The following is a 16,265-nucleotide window of genomic DNA, read 5'->3' as shown; positions in this document are numbered from 1 at the left end:
CGAAGCCAGCGCGACGCGCAGGCAGCCCCGGCTCCCCCACCGACCTCCCCAGCCGCTCCCTTCCCCGAGGTCTCAGCAAGATGAGTCGGCACAGCCGCCGCTCAACTCTTTTCCACCGCGAAGCCACGAGGTTTGGCTGGCTGCGCCAAGCCCCAGGGCCGGGCAGGCGGCTGCGAATCGGGAGCAAGGGGACCAGCAAGGCTGACGAGGCAGGATGGAAACGAAGCGGGGGGAATACACATGCCGGCAGGGAACAGCCGTGGCCAGACCTGCCCGCCTCCACGCTCTCGGCACACGGACTGCGTAACGCCTCACCGCAGAACGGAGCGCAAGGACCGGGGGTGGCTGCAGACCAGCCCCTCACTCACCGCGTTGTGGCCGAAGAACTCACAGTAGCAGCAGTCGCAGAACTTCCCGTCTTTCTGGTTGGTGGAGGAGGAGGTGCAGGAACTGCGCTCCGAGCTGCTGTCCTCGTCCTCCCCGAGCCCCTCGTCTGCCTCGCACGGCTGCGGCGGGTGGCAGCTGGTACCGTTTGGGAATTTGTGCCCTTTGCAAGAGGGGTCCCTGAGGGGAAGGGGAGAAGGGCGAGAGGTGAGCGGGAACCAGGGGGTCTCGAAAATCGCCCCACACTACGCGTGTAGGAACACCCCTCCCAGGGCAGCCTGTGCCCGAGCAGAAGGATTTGCAGGGCAGACAAACCCCCTCCCCTGCATCCTCCTCCGGGGGAAGACGCCAGAGGAGCCCGCGGCAGAAGACATCTGTAGCTCCTCGCCCCCCAGGGCCTCTGGCAGGCAGGAGGCTGGCGCACCAGAGCTCCAGAAAGCAGCGTCCCCCTGCCAGGCCACAAGCTGATTCCAGGGCAGGGAGCGGTACTCACTGGGGGCGGCAGGTAGCCCAGGTGAGAAACGCTGGAACTGCGTGCAGCTGCCAGACATCCCCACGTGCAGGCAGGCCCGGCTCCCACAGGCACAGACTACCCAGCTCAGAGACAGGGAGGCCAGGGCACGGCCCACAGCGCCATTCCTCGAGCTCCGGCTCGGGACCTGGCTGGCCCTCCGCAGGGAGCGCTAATCAGCGGAGAGGAACCAGCGCCTGCGACTCAGCGTGCTCTCTTCCAGGGCACAGGCAGCCCAGAGAGGGCCAGGGGAGCAGGCGAGCAGAACCACAAGTCCACAGGCTTCATCTTCTCGAGGACCTTTGCTCAGTGTCACAGCTGCCCGACGGGTCTCACTGACAAAGGTCCTGTTGGCCAACAGCAGGTTGACCGGGCGGTTCCTTTGCGTCTTTTAGCTGGAGGAGGAGCAAGCACAGTCTCTTCTGCACCACAGTACTAAAGGACAACCGCAGGGAGAAGACACGTGGGGAGAGAAAGAGCTCAACCCTCAGAGACCAGGGGTCTGCAGCAGCGGAACTGGGCCGCAAACGCAGCGGCTCTCCGCACCACCACGCCAGGGCAGTCGGTCCCTCCGCAGGGGAAAGCACATCCGTGGGCAGGGGTGGGAGAAAGGGCGCGTCGCCCGGCGAGGAGAGAGGCTGGAAGCAGGCAGAGGCTCCTCTACTCACCTGTTCGTGCTGGGCAGCTGGTGGGAGGCAGGCGGAGGGATGAGCGAAGTACTGCAGTGCCCGTTGCAGGGATGAGCGCAGCCCGACAGCGGAGGCGGCATCTTCAGCAGCGGCACGTTGGCAGGGGGCAGGTGCGGGCTCTTACACGACCCCGGGTTGTGCGAGACCGTGCCAGCGGGAGGGGACTCGGACGCCGGCTTCGGGGCTGCCGCCTGCGCGCTGGGCGCGGGGAAGAGCGCAGCCTGCGGGGAGGTGCCCAGCGGGACGTGGGGCGGGGAGCCGAAGGGCCCCGGATGGGCTGACGTCTGCTTGGAGGGGATCAGCGCTGGCGGCTGGGAGGGGAGGCCGGTGGGACTGTTGGGAGGAGCAGTGAGGTCCGAGTGCTGATGATGCTCTGAGGAGTGGAAGGCCTCACCTGCAGAGGAGCAGAAATGGTCAGACACGGGCTGTCCCGCCACCCACCACCTCTGCACAGGCCGCTTCGCCATGGGACAAACCCTGCCTCCCCCCAGGCAGCAGGGCGCTCGGGCTAGAAGCCATCCCTGCTCGCGAGGGGCCTCGGCGGCACCCCGTCTCCCCCACAGGATTCAGTCCTGCCCCACGGAGAGCAGAGCAAGGGGAAGGCGCCGGGGCAGCGAGGGCTGCGTGGAGCAGCGGGATGGGAGGAGAAGGCCGGCTCTGCCCCCGGGCACGCACCTGGCGGGGTGGCCCTCCGGCACATGCTTTTGAACTGCTTCGGCAGCGTCTTGCAGAAGTCGAGTGAGGTAGGCAGAGGTGAGCCCGGGGCGGCGCTGCTGGAGGTGGGGGAGGCTGCGTGGCTGTAGGGACAGGCCTTGAGTCCCGGCGCCACGGCAGGCGCCTGGCTGGCGCGCTCTGGAGAGAGAGCGAGGCCGGGGTGCTTGTCGCCTGGAAGGAAAGCGGAGCTAGGGCCGGCTCCCAGCACCCTCTGCCTTTGCAAAGGGACCCAGGAGTGCCTGGCATTCAGAAGCCCGGCCTGCCCACCCCTGCCCACCAGCTGGGTGCCCGCAAGGAAACCACCTAAGCCAAGAACTGGGCAGAAAGCTCTGCTCAACCCCACGGCCGGCTTCAACTCACCTAGTGCAGCAGGGGGGGCCCCAAGGGGGCTGCCCTGCGCGGCCCCATTGGTGTGCTGCGAGTTCCAGAGGCCCGAGAGCTTGTGAGCGGACAAGAAAGAGCTGGGGTCCCAGTCCCCTGAGTTGCCGTGGCACGAGGAGGAAGAAGAGGAGGAGGAGGAGGAAGAGGAGTGGGAGCCACCCCCACAAGACTGTGACTTGCAGGATGTGTGGGATAACGAGACCTGGCAAGGAAAACAGAGAGTGAAGCAGCAGCGGGCTGGGAGGGGAGGCCCTTGGCCCCAGGGCATCTGCACCGAGACCCCCTCCGCTGCCCCAAGGCAGGGGCTCAGCACGCAGGAACCGCTCCTGTCACTGTCTCAGGGGTGGCAAACAGCCCGTCCGTCCAACAGCCACACAGCCTGGCTCCCAGGGCCCCCGCCAGCAGAGCCGGGCTGTGCCAAGGGCCACGCGCCTGCTCTGGTCCTGCTCAAACCAGGCCAGGGTTAAATAAAGCCAAGCAGGAGGGAGCTTCTCTTCCCCTGAGCTCCACGCAGGGGCAGGCCCTTGCCCCGGCACACGCTGCCGCTCCAGGGAGGCGTGGCACAACGCACAGTGGAGCAGGGCTGGCAGAGAAGCAGCGGCACTGCCGGCCTCGCCAGGCAGGCAGCTCCAACCCAACGCAGGCTGCCAGACAAGCCTCCACGCTGCCGCGCTCTCTCCCCGAGGAGCCAGCAGCAGCCCCAGGGGGAGCAGCGTGGCTGCAGGGAGCAGCAAGGCTGGGATGTCTGAAGCACTCAGCTCTGAGCAAGGAGGGGACCCGCACAGCCAGCCGGCGCCGTAGGGTGGCCAACGCTGCCGTCCCGGGAGCTACAGCCCCCGCCTTTCCAACCCCAGCTCCGTAACCGCTTACCGCCAGGGCCTGCTCCTGCACCGCCCGCCGCTCTTCCTCCTCCACGCTTTTCCGGCAGCTCTGGCAGATCCACAGTGGCATTTCTCCCAGGAGGTTCTGCACGAGCGTTGGCACGAAGTCCGGTGGCAGCCTCTCGCCCGGGGAAACCAGCCCATTGTGGGACGGCCCTCCCCAGTCCTTGCGCTCCCGGTGACAGAGCAGGCAGCACGTCTGCACTGACTGGTTCGCGGTGGGCAGCACCTGCAGAAGGACACACAGACCACGAGTCACCCCAGGTGTGAGCCACCGCACGGCAGGGCCCCGGCTCGGCGCAGGTGCGCGGCAGATGAGGCAGGAAACGAGACCTCGGGATGCTGACACCAATCCAGAGAATTTCTTGTAGGGTACATGTGGAACTGCACCTTCTCCCACTGGAGGAGAGCAGCCTTGGGCTGCCCAGCTGCTGCCAGCCTGCCACGTGCCAGCTGGGAGCATTTTGGACCCTTGGGAAGATCACGCCGCGCTAAAGAGCCAGCCCCACCACCAGCACGCCAGGCTGGGAGGCCACCAGCAGCTCCCACCTGCACCTGCAGCACACGGGGACTGTGGGAACTTGCAGGGCAAAGCCAAGACCCAAAGAAATCACCATGGAGGGATACAAAGGGGGGGTCCGGCAGCCACAATCCCCCTCCTCGCCCAGTGAAGACCCCCCACTGCGTTATCCGAGAGCCCCAGGCCCTCCCGCTCGCCTCTTTGTTCTGCGCAGCCGGCGGCGCAGATGCGCCGGGGTGGGGTGCAGCCCCTGGCGCTGCTTCGCTCTCTCCCTGAACGGGGCGGCCAGGTTGGGGCTTCCCGCCCGGCGCTGCGGCAGGAGCCGGACCGCAGCCCGCGGGCTCGCCGGAGGCCTGACAGCCGTGACGAGCCCCGGTGTGGCGCGGGCGAGGGGGCCCCCATTGTCTGCCGCCGCGGCGGGGCCCCGCGACAATGAGCCGCACATTGAACTGCTGCTGCGAAACAGATGGCGTCTCCCAGGCTCAAGGTGAAGCAAAGGTCAGAGGCCAAGGAGAGCAGAGGGGGGCCACAGCTCCCTTGCCCACCCGCCCGGCCGGCCACGGGGAGGAGGGGGCTCCCAGGCCACCCCGCGTCTCAGCAGGGGCAGACGTAGCCACCGCCGCGCACAGCAGGCGAGAGGACAGCTCTTCCCAACCCACCCAGCGCATCCGGACCCGGTGCCCACCCCCGGGCTCCCTGCCCGCCACCCGGCGCAGGCAGCAGCAGCCAGGCGCGTCGAGGGATGTCAGGCAACGAGAGGCGCGGGAGCCGGCCCGCAGCCTGTCTGGCAGATGCTCGAACCACCTGCCATCGCCCTGTGGAAGGGCTGGACCCTCCCGCAAGAAGGAGCTGTGGGAACACCCCCTGAAGCACGCCACGCCATCCGGGCGAGCGTGGCTGTCTCCGAGCCCGGGACTCTGCCCTCCAGAGCAGACCTGGGAGATCTCCCTACACGCAGGGACGGAGTAAGGGGTGCACAGAGCCTGGGGCTGGCAGAGCCTTTTGCTCCGGTGCTGCTGGTCACGCCGAGGGGAGTAACATGCAATGGTGGGGGACAGGCTCGCTGGTGGATTCACCCTCCCCAGCAAAGCCTGAGATCAGCTTTCCCCTAACTCCTGGGAGAGATGAGCCCCCAGGATGCCGTGCACCAGTGGGATCCCCCCAAACCCCAGCCATCTCCCAGAAGCATCCCAAAATCCCACCGCAACGCAATACCATCCACTTCTCAGCAAAGCCAAGGGCAGGCTCTGCCCACACCCCCATCCCAAAAAGTGGCTTCCCACATCCCAACCCCCCCCCCCCCCCAAGAAAAGGACTTGGGTTTCCCCGCTCCCCTCAGCGTGGGTCCCCTAGGGGCACCCCAGCAGCGTGGCTTCCCTACCACCACCGCCCCAAGGCGTAAAGGACCCTGTAAAAGCGGGAAGAGGGAGATGGGGGGCAGCGGGGATGCTCCAAGGCCTGGGTCGGTGCGGGGATGGGGCAGGGCCCGGGGGGGGCCCGGAGGCCCCCCCCGGGCCCTGCCCCATCGCCGCACCGACTGAAATCCCCTCAGAGACAACCCCTTTCCCGCCGCAGGGCCTAACCCGGTACCTGAGCGCTGCCTCTGCCCTGCTCCCCGCTGCTGCCCGCCGCCACCACCATCACCTCAGACGGGGCGGGCGGTTCCGGTGGCGGAGGAGGAGGAGGACCAACGTCGGAACCCCCAATCCTTTCACGACGAGGCCCTGAACTACTCGTCGTTATCGCTGCCGCCGTTGCCTTGTTCCTTCGGCGAGTCATGGCGAGCGCGGCCCGCCGCAGCCAGGACAACAGCCAATATGGCGGCGCGGCCCGTCCGGCCCCTGCCCGGGGGGGAAAGGAGGGAGGGGAGGGAAAGGGGCCCGGCGAGGTGAAGCCGCTGCCGCCATTTTGTGTAAGGGCAGAGGCGGCGCGCACAGCGCCCCCTGGCGGCTGGGAGGTGCCAGCACCGCCTCCCGCGCCCCCCCCCCCCCCCCCCCAAATTCCCACTCCCCCGGGTCCTAAAGCCCGCCGGTGCTTTCGGGGCGACCCCAAACACCGCTCCCCCGCTGAGGACGAGCAGCACACTACCCACCGCCCCAGCCTTTCCCGGTGGTGCAGTACCCCCCAGCCCACGCCTGGGTTCCAGCCCCTCTGCTCCCCTTCCCCGTGTAACACAGCTCTCTCCCTACCCCGGGTGCATCCCAGCGCTGCAGCGTCCTCAGACGTCGAATCGTTTAGGTTGGAAAAGACCTTTAAGATCATCAAATCCAGGCGACACACAGCCACGTGCGCGTTTGCAGCTCCCCCGCACCCCAACCCTGGCACACGGGTACCCCCAGCCCATTGCAGCCCGCTGCCCCGGCCTTCCCGCGCGACCCCGGGGTGCACGTCTGGGTTTCCAGCCCCTCTGCACCCCATCCCCGGGTAACGACGCTCTCCCACCACCCTGGGTGCATCCCAGCCGTGCAGCGTCGTGCTCAGCACCACGGCATCCTCAACACAGCATGATGCCAGCCACGCAGCCGTGCACCCACACGTGGGTTGCAGCTCCCCCACACCCCAATCCCGGCACACGGGTACCCCCGGTTCAGTGTGGATTTGCAGCCCACCGCCCCAGCCTTCCTGCCAGTGGGAGACCCCATGGCACATCTGTGGGTTTCCAGCCCCTCTGCACCCCATCCCCACGTAGCGGTGGCTCTCCCAGTACCCTGGGTGCATCCCAGCACCATCCTCAGCACCACGGCATCCTTGGAGCAGCGTGACCCCGTCCAGGCAGGGCAGGCCCTGCACGCTGCACCCCGTGCCCCGGTCCCAGCGCGGGGCTCCCCCACTCTCCCCATGCAGCGCGGTACCCACGGCCCCAGCCTTCCCGCTGCCGCCTGATCCCAGGCTGCCCACGGGGGTCCACTGCCCCTCTGTGCAGTCCCGGTGCCCCCCCAAAAGAGCCAGCTCAGCCCCTTGCCTCCCTGCCACCCTCAGTGCCACGCATCACCCCAAAACCCTGCATCGTGGCTGGGCCTCGCTCCGTACAACACCTCGTGCCACCGCAGCCGCCCTCCTGCGGTGGGGCAGAGCGCGGCGCTGGTGACACGGGGACGCGTGGAGCACTTGGCCACCAAGGAAAGCCCACCGTGTCCCCAAAAACGCCGCAGCAGCGCTGCCCGCAGCTGTGGGCCCCACGAGATGTCACCCACGGGAGGCAGGACATGCTGCCCAGCCAAAACCAGAGCCGGGGCCCATGGAGCCCCAGCGCCGGGGCCAGCCCCGCACCCACACCCGGCCGGCTCAGCCTGGGTGCCACGGGGCCACCGTGACTCAGGGACTTCCTCAAGCCAAGGTGGTGCCTTCGTGTTTATTTAATTGTCCTCGGTGGATTTTTTCCCCGTGAATCCGCCCCATTAGGCTTTCAGCCACCTGAATTATCGGCACCCACATCCTGTGGCCAGCGGTGCCAGGCCTGGCGCGGCACAGCAGCAGTTGCCTCCTCCGGCACAGCCGGGGCGGTTTGCTGTGCCCAGCGCCCCGAGCACCCCCGGGACCCCCTCCTTGGCCACTCGGCCCCTTCTGCTCCCACCGAGGGGCTGCTTTGCCCCCGTCCCGCTGCAGCACCCCGCTCTGCACCCCACGCCTGCAGCAGAGAGCAGGGGGGTGCCTCCCCCCGGTGCCCCCCAACCAGCCCGGGGGTGCGTGGGGCTGCGGGGCCGGATCCCGGGGGTGTCCCTGTCCCCGGGAGGTCGGGCCTCGGGGGCTGCGGGGAGAGGGGAACCGGGAGGGAAGAGCCGGGGAACCGGGAGGGGAGAACCGGGGAACCGGGAGGGGAGAACCGGGAGCTTGGGGGTTGCAGTCGGGAATCGGAGCCAGGAACCGAGACCGGGGCGCGGCACTGGGAGGGGGGAACGGGGGCAGCCGGCGGGGGAGCCCTGCCCGCCCCCCGGGGGCCCCGCCCTCGCCCGCCCCGCCGCGGGGAACCGGTCCGTCGAGCGGCGGCCGCCTCCCGCCTCCCGCCAGCGGGAAAACCCCGGGTCCCGCCGCGGTGCGGGGCGGTGCGGGGGGTGACCGGTCCTTCGGGTCGTCCCGGTGCCGGGACTGGGCGGACACCGCTCCGGTCCGCCCCCGGGCGGTGCCCGGTACCGGCCCGCCCCGTCGGCGAGCGGCGGGCGCGGGGAGCCGGGCGGCGGCAGAGCTGCGGGACGCGCCATGCTGCCCGCCGCCCTCCGCCGCTGGCTGCGCCGGCCCAAGGTGAGAGCCGGGGGGTCCCACCGGGGCCAACCCCCCCCGTCGGGGCCGCCCGGGGGTGGGGGGGCTCCGCCGGTACCGGGCGTGGGGGGGGGGGGGGGCGCGGCGGGGGCGGAGCGGGAGAAGGAAGCGGTGCCGGGCCCCGGGGCTGGAGGTGCGGCGGGGGTGCGGGCAGGACCGGGCAGAGATCCCCCCCCCCCCGGGCCCCTCCATCCCTCCGGTCCCGCGGGGGCCTCGGGCGAGGAGCGGCCCTTCGGGCTGCCCGCTCCCCCCGGGGCTCCCCCCGGCCCTCTCCCCTCCGCCGGTGTTTACAGCCTCGCACGGATCCGTGCCCACGCTGCCGGGATGCGGCCGAGCTTGTTCATCCTGCTCTGCCCCTGGGGAAACTGAGGCACGGGTGGGTGGGGACGGCGGCGCTCCCCGGGAGGGCTCGGCCGCGGCCCGCCGGCACCCGGCACAGCTCGGCCCAACCGGAGCCGCCGTGAGGGTCCCACGGACCTGCCCGAGGGGGTGTTCACGGACCCGGGGCTGCCCCGCGGGGACCGGCTGCGGGCAGGGGAGATTTGGGGTCCCCCTGGCCCGCGGGGTGCTCCCGCCATCACCCCTCCGCTCTCCCCGCAGCGCTCCGACCCTCGCCTGCTCTCCCAGTTCTTCTTCGCCGACGAGCGGGTGACGCGGGTGGTGGCCGAGATCAACGGGCTGGATGCCGAGCTGGACCCGCAGCAGTACCTGGTGCTCCTCAACCAGCTCCACCTCAGCCAGGTACGGGGACAGCCCGTGCCCCGGTGGGACCCCGGTCCCCCCCGCTGGCCCTGGGTGACGTCCCTGTCCTCCCCAGGCTCACCTACTGGCCATCCTGGAGCGGATCATGGAGGAATGCATCCCCACGCAGCGGCACAGCCGCGATTACCTGGTCAAATTCCCTGAGGAACTTTTGGTGGACAACCTGGGGAACCATATGCTGTTTGCCGCCGAGGTGAGCCCGGGGATGCCGGCTCGGGGGCGATGGGTGCCAGCCAGGACGGCGCACCCCACCGCAGGCTGGCCCCGGGGGTAGGGGCTGTGCCGCTCCAGGCGCTGGCTCCTGATGGCCACCCCGGTCCTGGCAGTGTCTCCTGGCCGGGACCTTCCTGGACGTGGAGGAGGCGGACGGGGCGCAGCTGCGGCCCCAGGCCAGGAACCTGCTGTGCAGCCTGGAGCTGGTGCGGACGGTGCTGCGGGAGCAGAGCCTGAGCCAGCCCGGCTCCTACCCGGAGCCCGTCCGGGCTGTGCTCGTCCAGTTCGACCGGCTCTTCGCAGAGTTCGAGCTGAGGTGGGGGCCGGGGTTGGGGTGCTGGGGTGGGGGGGGGCTGCGCCGGGGCCGGAGGAGCCTCACGGTCCCCCCCGGGTCCCCAGCTACGTGTCCTCGCTGGTGGCGGTGAAGTCTCCTGAGGAGATCTACAGGCAGCAGGAGATCATCGTGCTCTTCTGCGAGACAGTGGAGAGGTGAGGGCACCGCGCGCCGGGCGAGGGGGCAGCGGGGACCCCGGCCCCGGGGATGGGGCAGCGTCCCGGGGCTCGGCCCTGCCGTAAGGGTGTCCCCCCCCAGAGCCCTGTGCCTGGGCTACCTGACCCAGGAGATGATCGATGGCTACGAACCGCTGCTGATGTTCACCATCCCTCGCCTGGCCATTATCAGGTGGGTGCAGCCCCCTGGAGAAGGGGGTGCCCAGGGGCGGCTGGGTGCTCCCCACCCTGTACCAACCCCTTCCCCCCTCGAAGAGTCGGGGTCCCCCCACACGAGCCGAGCTCTGTCCCCTCGCAGCGGCCTCCTCATCTACCCCGAGGGTCCCCTCAGCCTGGAGCGGAGCCCTGAGCAGATGTCCCGGGTCTTCAGCCCCTTCTACAACCTCCTGAAGAAGATCAGGTACGCGGCGGGGGGCGATGGGGCAGCAGGGGGGCCGTGACGCGGGGCTGACGCCGTCCCCTCGCCGCAGGGACCTGCTGCGGGTGCTGTCGGAGGAGGAGCTCTGCCTGCTGGAGAGGAGCCTGTGTAGAGCCGAATCGGAGGATCCCTGCGGTCCGGCCACCCCCCCAGCTTGGGGGGCGGCCGTGCCCAGAGCGGACCCCCCTGCTCCCTGGGCTCTCCTGGAGGTCCCCCGTGCCACCCCGCCGCCCCCCACCTGCGTGGCGTGGCTGGGACCCCCCGGCGCGGTGGACGACGTGGGTGCCGACCGGCCGTGGGGGTACGTGGCGGGGAGGGAGCGGGGCTGGGCTGGCAGGTCCCTGCCCGCTGGGACGGGGACGTTTTGTGCCACCCCTGGGGTAAGCGTCACCTCCTCCCTCTGCAGCCCCCAGCCCCCCGGGAGCAGCCCGGGGCTCGATGCCACCCCGGCTGCCCGCTGCTCCGAGCTGCGCTCCCGCTACAGCAGCACCAAGGACATGCTGCACACCCTCTTCGTCTGCATTTCGGGTGAGTGACCCCCCTCGCCACCCTCCCACGCCGTCCCCGGGCCCCCCGGCAGCACCCTGACCCCCTCCCCGTCCCTCCGGGCGCAGGGGTGGCCGATCAGCTCCAGACCAACTTTGCCAGCGACCTGCGGAGCATCTTGAAAACGGTCTTCAAGATCGTCGCCTCGCAGGCGGAGCCCTCGGAGGAGCCGGGTGCCAGCCGTGAGTAACCCCTGGGGACGGACGGGGGGCACGGCTCCCCTCTGCCCTGCCCATCGCCCGCCAGACGGGGCCACAGCGCCCGGCGCGGGGACGGCGCGGCCGCAGTGCCCAGCCCCGGTTTGGCTGGAGCGCCACGGGCCTTGTCCCCGCAGAGGAAGAGGAGGGTGACCCGTGCGCGGCGGATGCCCCTCGTCTGGCCGACTGTCCCCTGTGCTCCAGCCCCGCCGAGGCTGCCGGGCTCCGGAGGGCCGGTAAGGGGCTGCCCAGGTTGCCCGGCGTGCCACGGCACCGGAGCAGGGTGCTGATCCAGCCGAGGGGCTGGGGACATTCCCGGGGCCAGGGCAGCGATGGGGGACGGGGCGGGGGGAGCCCGGTGGCTTTTACCGATGTGTTTTTGGCCAGCGGGCACCCGCCGCCTGCCCGAGTGGGTGCCGGACAGCACGTGCAGCCAGTGCTCTGCCTGCCGCTCGCCCTTCACCCTGCTGCGCCGCAGGCACCACTGCCGCAGCTGCGGGAAGGTAGGAGGGGGCCGGGCTGGGGTGCGCGGGGTCCCCCGGGGACCCGGCTCCGCTCAGCCCCGCTCCGGCCCTCTCTCCCGGCAGATCTTCTGCGCCCGCTGCTCGCCGCACGCCGCGGCGCTGCCGCACTACGGCCAGCCGAAACCCGTGCGGGTCTGCACGCATTGCTACGTCGCCCACCTCTCGCCCGCGCCCCGGCGCGCCCGCAGCCGGTGAGGGACCCCCGTGCGCCAGATCCGCATCCGCCACGGACCTGGGCGGGGGGAAAACGGTCGCTCCGGGGCTGCTGGGCGGCTCCGCGGCCCCACGGCTCCCCTCGGGGCTGGCGGCAGGACCCCCACGCGCGGCGGTGGGCGCAGGACCGCTTCACCCGGCGTGCCGCGGCCGCGCCCCGCTCCCGGTGAGCCGCCGCCGGGCTGGAAACGCGCTTGGTGGTGTGGTTTCTTGGCTTGGTGGTGGTTTTTTTTTTTTCAGGTGAACTTTGGCTGCGGCCGGGCCCGGGGCAGAGTCTCCCCCCGCCGGGGCCCGGCCTGGGAGGGTGCAAAGAGCCCTCGCCCGCGGGGCCCCGGCGCTGCCGCTGTGGATTTTAATAAAGAGATAAACCCCGCCCGGCTGGGCCCCGTGGCGCTGGGACGCGGCGGTTGGCGGGGGGGGGGGGGGGGCGGGACACGCGTGGGTGCTGGGGGGGGGGGGGGGCAGCGGGTGCCCCCTGAGTGGGGCGGGTGGCGGTGGGGGCACACACACACACACACACACACACACACACGGGGGGGGGGGGGGGACACGCAGGGTCCGCGTGTCAGCTGCGGGCTCCCCGCGTGATTCACGTGGGCGCCCACGCGTGTTCCGCGCGCCCCACGCGTGACCGCGCGCACACACACACACACGCACCCGTACGGGCGCACCCCCGCGGGGGCGTGGCCTGGCGCGGCGGGGGCGTGGCCGAGCCCAGTGGGGGCGTGGCTTAGCGCGGCAGGGGGGCGTGTCCCGCCCCTCCCGCCGATTCAAATTTGAAGCACGCGCTTTCCCGCCCGAATTTGTTTTCCCGCCGCGCTGACGTCAGCGCCGCCGGGCTCCCACCAACCAATGAGCGGCCGCCTCGCCCCCCGCCGCGCCCGCCCGCCGCCATGGACGCGGCGGTCAGCAGCATCCAGGTGCTGCTGCAGGCGGCCGAGTTCCTGGAGCGGCGGGAGACGGGGGCGACCGGTTGCCGCTACCCCCCGGGCCTGGCGGAGGCCGAACACGGCTACGCCTCGCTTTGCCCCTCACGGTCCCGCCGGGCCGCGGGCAGCGTCAGGTGAGCGGCGGGGGTGGGGTGGGGGGGTCCCGGCGACCGGTAGGAGCGGTGCTGATCACCGGTGGCTCTCCCGTAGGTCGGTGCACAACGCGCTGGAGAAGCACAGGTAGCGGTGGTGGGGGGGGTTCGGCGGGGCAAAGGGGGCGGCCGTGCCGGTCTCTACCGGGGGCTGACCGCCGTGTTGTCCCCCCTCCCCGTGCCCGGTGGCAGGAGAGCCCAGCTCCGGTGCTGCCTGGAGCGGTTGAAGCAGCAGGTACCGGTAGGCGCTGGGCCGGTTCGTTCCACCACGCTGAGCCTCCTCCACCGCGCCCGGCTTCATATTCAGGTAACGGAGGGGGCGACCCTGGCACCGATCGGGGCCCTCCGGCCGGGGCCCCGGCCGGAGGGCCCCGATCGGTGCCAGGGTCGCCCAGCTCACGGTTCACCGGATCGCCCGCAGAGGCTGGAGGAGCAAGAGCTGAGGGCACGGAGAGCCAAGGATCGGCTGCGTAACCGGCAGCGGAGTCTACGCCAGCGGTTGGAACGGTTGCTTTCGCCCGCTGCCGGCGGGGAACGGGCGCGGGCTGACAGCTTGGATTCATCCCAGCTCTCCGAGGCCTCCGAGGGAGGTGAGCGAGGATGAGGAGGGTGGGAAGGGATGGGGAGGCCGCTGGGGCCTGACCCGGCCTCCCCCTCGGTGCCCAGAGGACGCGGAGATAGAGGTGGATGGCGCGGTGTTCGGCGGGGACCTGCTGCCCGCCTTCGGCACTGGGAGGGACCACAGCTACTGCGGCCCCACGTCCTGATGGCACCCGCTGCCTTTCCTGCACCGCCTGCCTGCCTGCTCCCTGCCTGCTGCTGCTGGAAGCGCAGCCTCCGCCGGCCTCGCCAGGGCCGCCCGGGTGGGGGCAAAAGCCCGGCTTGGTCCCGCCGCTGCCAAGCAGCACCGGCGACAGCGCTGGCGTGACACCGTGGCATCCGCTGCGCGCTGCAACGCGCTGGAAGAGGGCCCGGCTGTCATGGGGACACCCTCCTGCCTGCGCCCCCGGGCAGGCTGGGGGCTGCGGGGCAGCGCCGGCCCCAGCAGACACGGCTCCGGGAGGGCTCTGCCGCCCCTGGAGAGCTGGGAAGGGGAAACGAGCGCATTAAGCAGCCTGCCTTCACGCTCCCGTCTCTTGTACGTACTGTTCTAGTAAAGGCACTTGGTGAAACCCCTGCCTGCGTCTTGCCTGCGAGCCCAGGCCCCCCGGCAGCGCTGGGCTCTGCTCTAGCCAGGCCAGCCCCGGCCAAATCAGAGGTGGGAGTCGATTGTTTAATGATAATTACATCTCAGAAAGGGTCTAACAGCAGCTGATTGTCAGACTTGTACAGTTTGTTTAAAAATATAAAATCTAAGGAGGCTCCTATCTGTTCTGGTGCAGCCGGCGCCCGCCTGTGCCCAGCCCCTCACACGTACTGCTTCTTCTTGGTGGCTGCCTTGCTCGCCAAGTCCTTGGCTTTCTCCGTAGCAGCCAGAGCCGTCTCCTTGGCCTTCTCGGTCGCTTCCTTGGCCGTCTCCACCAGTGTTTTGGACGGAGCTTCTCCTGTAACAGGGAAGCTGTTAACCCAGCCCCAGCGGGCCCCCGCCCTGCCCCGGGACAGGAGTGCTGGCTGATGCAAGCTAAACCAGCCCCAGCCCCGTCACCTCAGGACGGAGGCCATTTTCCCACGCAGGGGAAAGCCGCGCCCGGCAATCCTGACCCACGTGCGTCGGGGCACGTCTGTGAAGGGGAACTGCAGGCACGTGACGGCTGCCATGTTACGTCCCGTTCCTGCCTGTGCTCCACCCCTGCCCGGCCCTGAAAGCGCTGCCCGGCTGCGCCGCTCCGGAAGAGCCGGCCGTGCCAAGACACGGGGGCAAAGGCAAGGAACGAGGATTTCACAGTCAGATTAATTAAAGCCACGACATGCCCATGGACTGGAGCGTTCCCAGTGTGACCTGTAACGCCAGGAGACCCATCCCGGTCAGCCCCGGCCTGCCTTCGGGTGCTCACCTTGCATTCTTGCTAGCACATATTCAAATCCCTTAGTGCTCTTGGTCACGTTGCTTTTGAACCTGGCCAGACCAAATTCCTGCAAGGGAAGAGTCAGTGAAGGCACCAGCCCAGCTCCCTGGGGCTTTGTCCCAGCTTGACCAGTCCCAAACATCTGGTGGGCTTATGCCCACCAGCAGCAATGGTTCCGAGTGCCCCAAGAGCTCAAGAGGATGGGGGAAACAAGGGGAAAAGGTGGAAATACCCAGCACAAGGAAGGGGTAGAGCAGCAGCTTTAAGGCCTGCCCAAAGAGGGGGTATGCAGTGCCGCTCAAGCGGTTGGCAGTGCTCACCTGGACGGCCCGCGAGACACCAAACAGGCTGGAAGAGACCCAGGCTTCCCGCTTGACCTCGGTCCAGTTGCTGTTCTCGGGGTTCACCTGGTAGACGCAGCGCTCCTCCACCACCTGCACGAGGCACAACCCGGCCGTGGGCCCTGCCCGGCGGCGCCTGCCGCACAGCCACGCGCTCGCCCGCGGGAACCTACCATGAGACGCGCGTGGTTGATGTTCCAGGTGAACGTGGTCATGGTTCGGTTCTTGGGGTCCACGATAGAGTCCTCCAGGATGTAGACGGAGTGGGCGACGTTGGCCGGGAAGAAGCGCTCCGCCCAGCGGGGCATACGGTTGGTCTTGGTCAGGAGCCGCCGGGAGAGCAGCTTGTGGTCCGCCGTCACCTCCCGGTGCACGATGTCTTCGGTCAGGACATGTTTGCTAAAATGGGGATAGGGGGGTAAGAAAATATCAAACCCTGCTCCTGGCCAACGCCTCCCCGGCGGGCTGAGAATCACCAGGCGCTGCAATGGTGGGGGTAAGAGGGACAAGGTGTTAAGGAAGAACCAGCTGCCCCCCCTTGGAGGCGCTGGTGGGGAGCGAGGAGAGGGCCCTGCCCCCGTGGGACCCCCGAGGAGTGGGCTGGGGGGGCACCGACCCATGGGGGACCGGGGCGGAGGACGCGGACCCCGAAGGACCCTGGGAGGGGGCGGAGGGGCCGCGGCAGGGCCCGGGGAGGGCGAGGAGAGGCCCTGCCCCCGTGGGACCCCCGGGTAATGGGCTGGGCTGGGGGGGGGGGGGGGGGCACCATCCCGCGGGGGACCGGGGCGGAGGACAGGGACCCTGGGAGGGGGCAGAGGGGCCGCGGCAGGGCCGGGGGAGGGCCCTGAGGCGGGGGGGGGGACGGGGGGGTGCAGGCCCGGCCGGCCGCGGCGCACCTGTAGGGGTTGGGGTAGCGCTGCCAGAAAGCGGCGAAGACCTGGTCCCAGGGCCCCTTGAGGACGCCCAGGCTGGCGCAGTACTTCCCCATGGGGGGCCGCCGCCGCCGCCGCTCAGGCCCGCGCCGCCGCCGCCACCGCTCCGGCCCGCGCCTGCTGGGCGGCCGCCATGCGGCCTCCCCCCCGCCACCGCCGCCGCCTCCTCAGCTTCTCCTTCGCCG

At 70.1% G+C, this 16,265-nt stretch overlaps 4 protein-coding genes across 4 annotated transcripts; 2 read left to right on the top strand and 2 right to left on the bottom strand.

The window, feature by feature from the left end:
• Positions 1-570: 570 nt before the first annotated feature.
• On the bottom strand, positions 571-5,987 carry FAM193B (family with sequence similarity 193 member B; the record flags this gene model as incomplete). Its single annotated transcript, XM_082324488.1, is given in 7 exon segments — positions 571-1,330; positions 1,564-1,978; positions 2,260-2,469; positions 2,659-2,881; positions 3,550-3,789; positions 5,671-5,955; positions 5,958-5,987. Coding segments are annotated over 7 exon segments (1,506 nt in total). The 3' UTR covers positions 571-1,227.
• Positions 5,988-8,275: 2,288 nt separating this feature from the next.
• Positions 8,276-11,702, top strand: LOC309596235 (lateral signaling target protein 2 homolog; the record flags this gene model as incomplete). Its single annotated transcript, XM_082324087.1, has 12 exons — positions 8,276-8,319; positions 8,938-9,078; positions 9,155-9,292; positions 9,426-9,628; positions 9,712-9,801; positions 9,905-9,994; positions 10,121-10,258; positions 10,647-10,768; positions 10,855-10,968; positions 11,121-11,219; positions 11,371-11,486; positions 11,571-11,702. The coding sequence occupies exons 1-12, from the start codon at positions 8,278-8,280 to the stop codon at positions 11,700-11,702; spliced, it is 1,425 nt and encodes a 474-aa protein (XP_082180213.1). The 5' UTR covers positions 8,276-8,277.
• A 911-nt stretch (positions 11,703-12,613) lies between these two features.
• Positions 12,614-13,624, top strand: MXD3 (MAX dimerization protein 3; the record flags this gene model as incomplete). Its single annotated transcript, XM_082323787.1, has 5 exons — positions 12,614-12,783; positions 12,860-12,889; positions 12,994-13,108; positions 13,223-13,391; positions 13,468-13,624. 5 exons carry the CDS (start codon positions 12,614-12,616, stop codon positions 13,566-13,568), a joined length of 585 nt encoding a protein of 194 aa, XP_082179913.1. The 3' UTR covers positions 13,569-13,624.
• Positions 13,625-14,060: 436 nt separating this feature from the next.
• On the bottom strand, positions 14,061-16,260 carry PRELID1 (PRELI domain containing 1). Its single transcript, XM_082324552.1, has 5 exons — positions 16,045-16,260; positions 15,322-15,547; positions 15,128-15,241; positions 14,796-14,874; positions 14,061-14,345 (listed from the first exon to the last, which is right to left on the bottom strand). The coding sequence occupies exons 1-5, from the start codon at positions 16,134-16,136 to the stop codon at positions 14,209-14,211; spliced, it is 648 nt and encodes a 215-aa protein (XP_082180678.1). The 5' UTR covers positions 16,137-16,260; the 3' UTR covers positions 14,061-14,208.
• Between the last annotated feature and the right edge of the window lie 5 nt (positions 16,261-16,265).

This window comes from Platalea leucorodia (genome assembly GCF_965183815.1).
Source record: "Platalea leucorodia genome assembly, chromosome: 11".
Classification (NCBI taxonomy): Eukaryota; Metazoa; Chordata; class Aves; order Pelecaniformes; family Threskiornithidae; genus Platalea; species Platalea leucorodia.
Note: the sequence above shows the minus strand (reverse complement) of the source record. Positions and strands in the feature narration are given on the sequence as shown.

Coding starts and splice junctions, on each gene's coding strand:
- PRELID1 (XM_082324552.1), bottom strand. CDS start 16,136: ATGGGGAAGTACTGCGCCAGCCTGGGCGTCCTCAAGGGGCCCTGGGAC. Junction 15,548..16,044: donor CGCTACCCCAACCCCTACAG/GTGCGCCGCGGC, acceptor TCCCCATTTTAG/CAAACATGTCCTGACCGAAG. Junction 15,242..15,321: donor TCAACCACGCGCGTCTCATG/GTAGGTTCCCGC, acceptor TGCCTCGTGCAG/GTGGTGGAGGAGCGCTGCGT.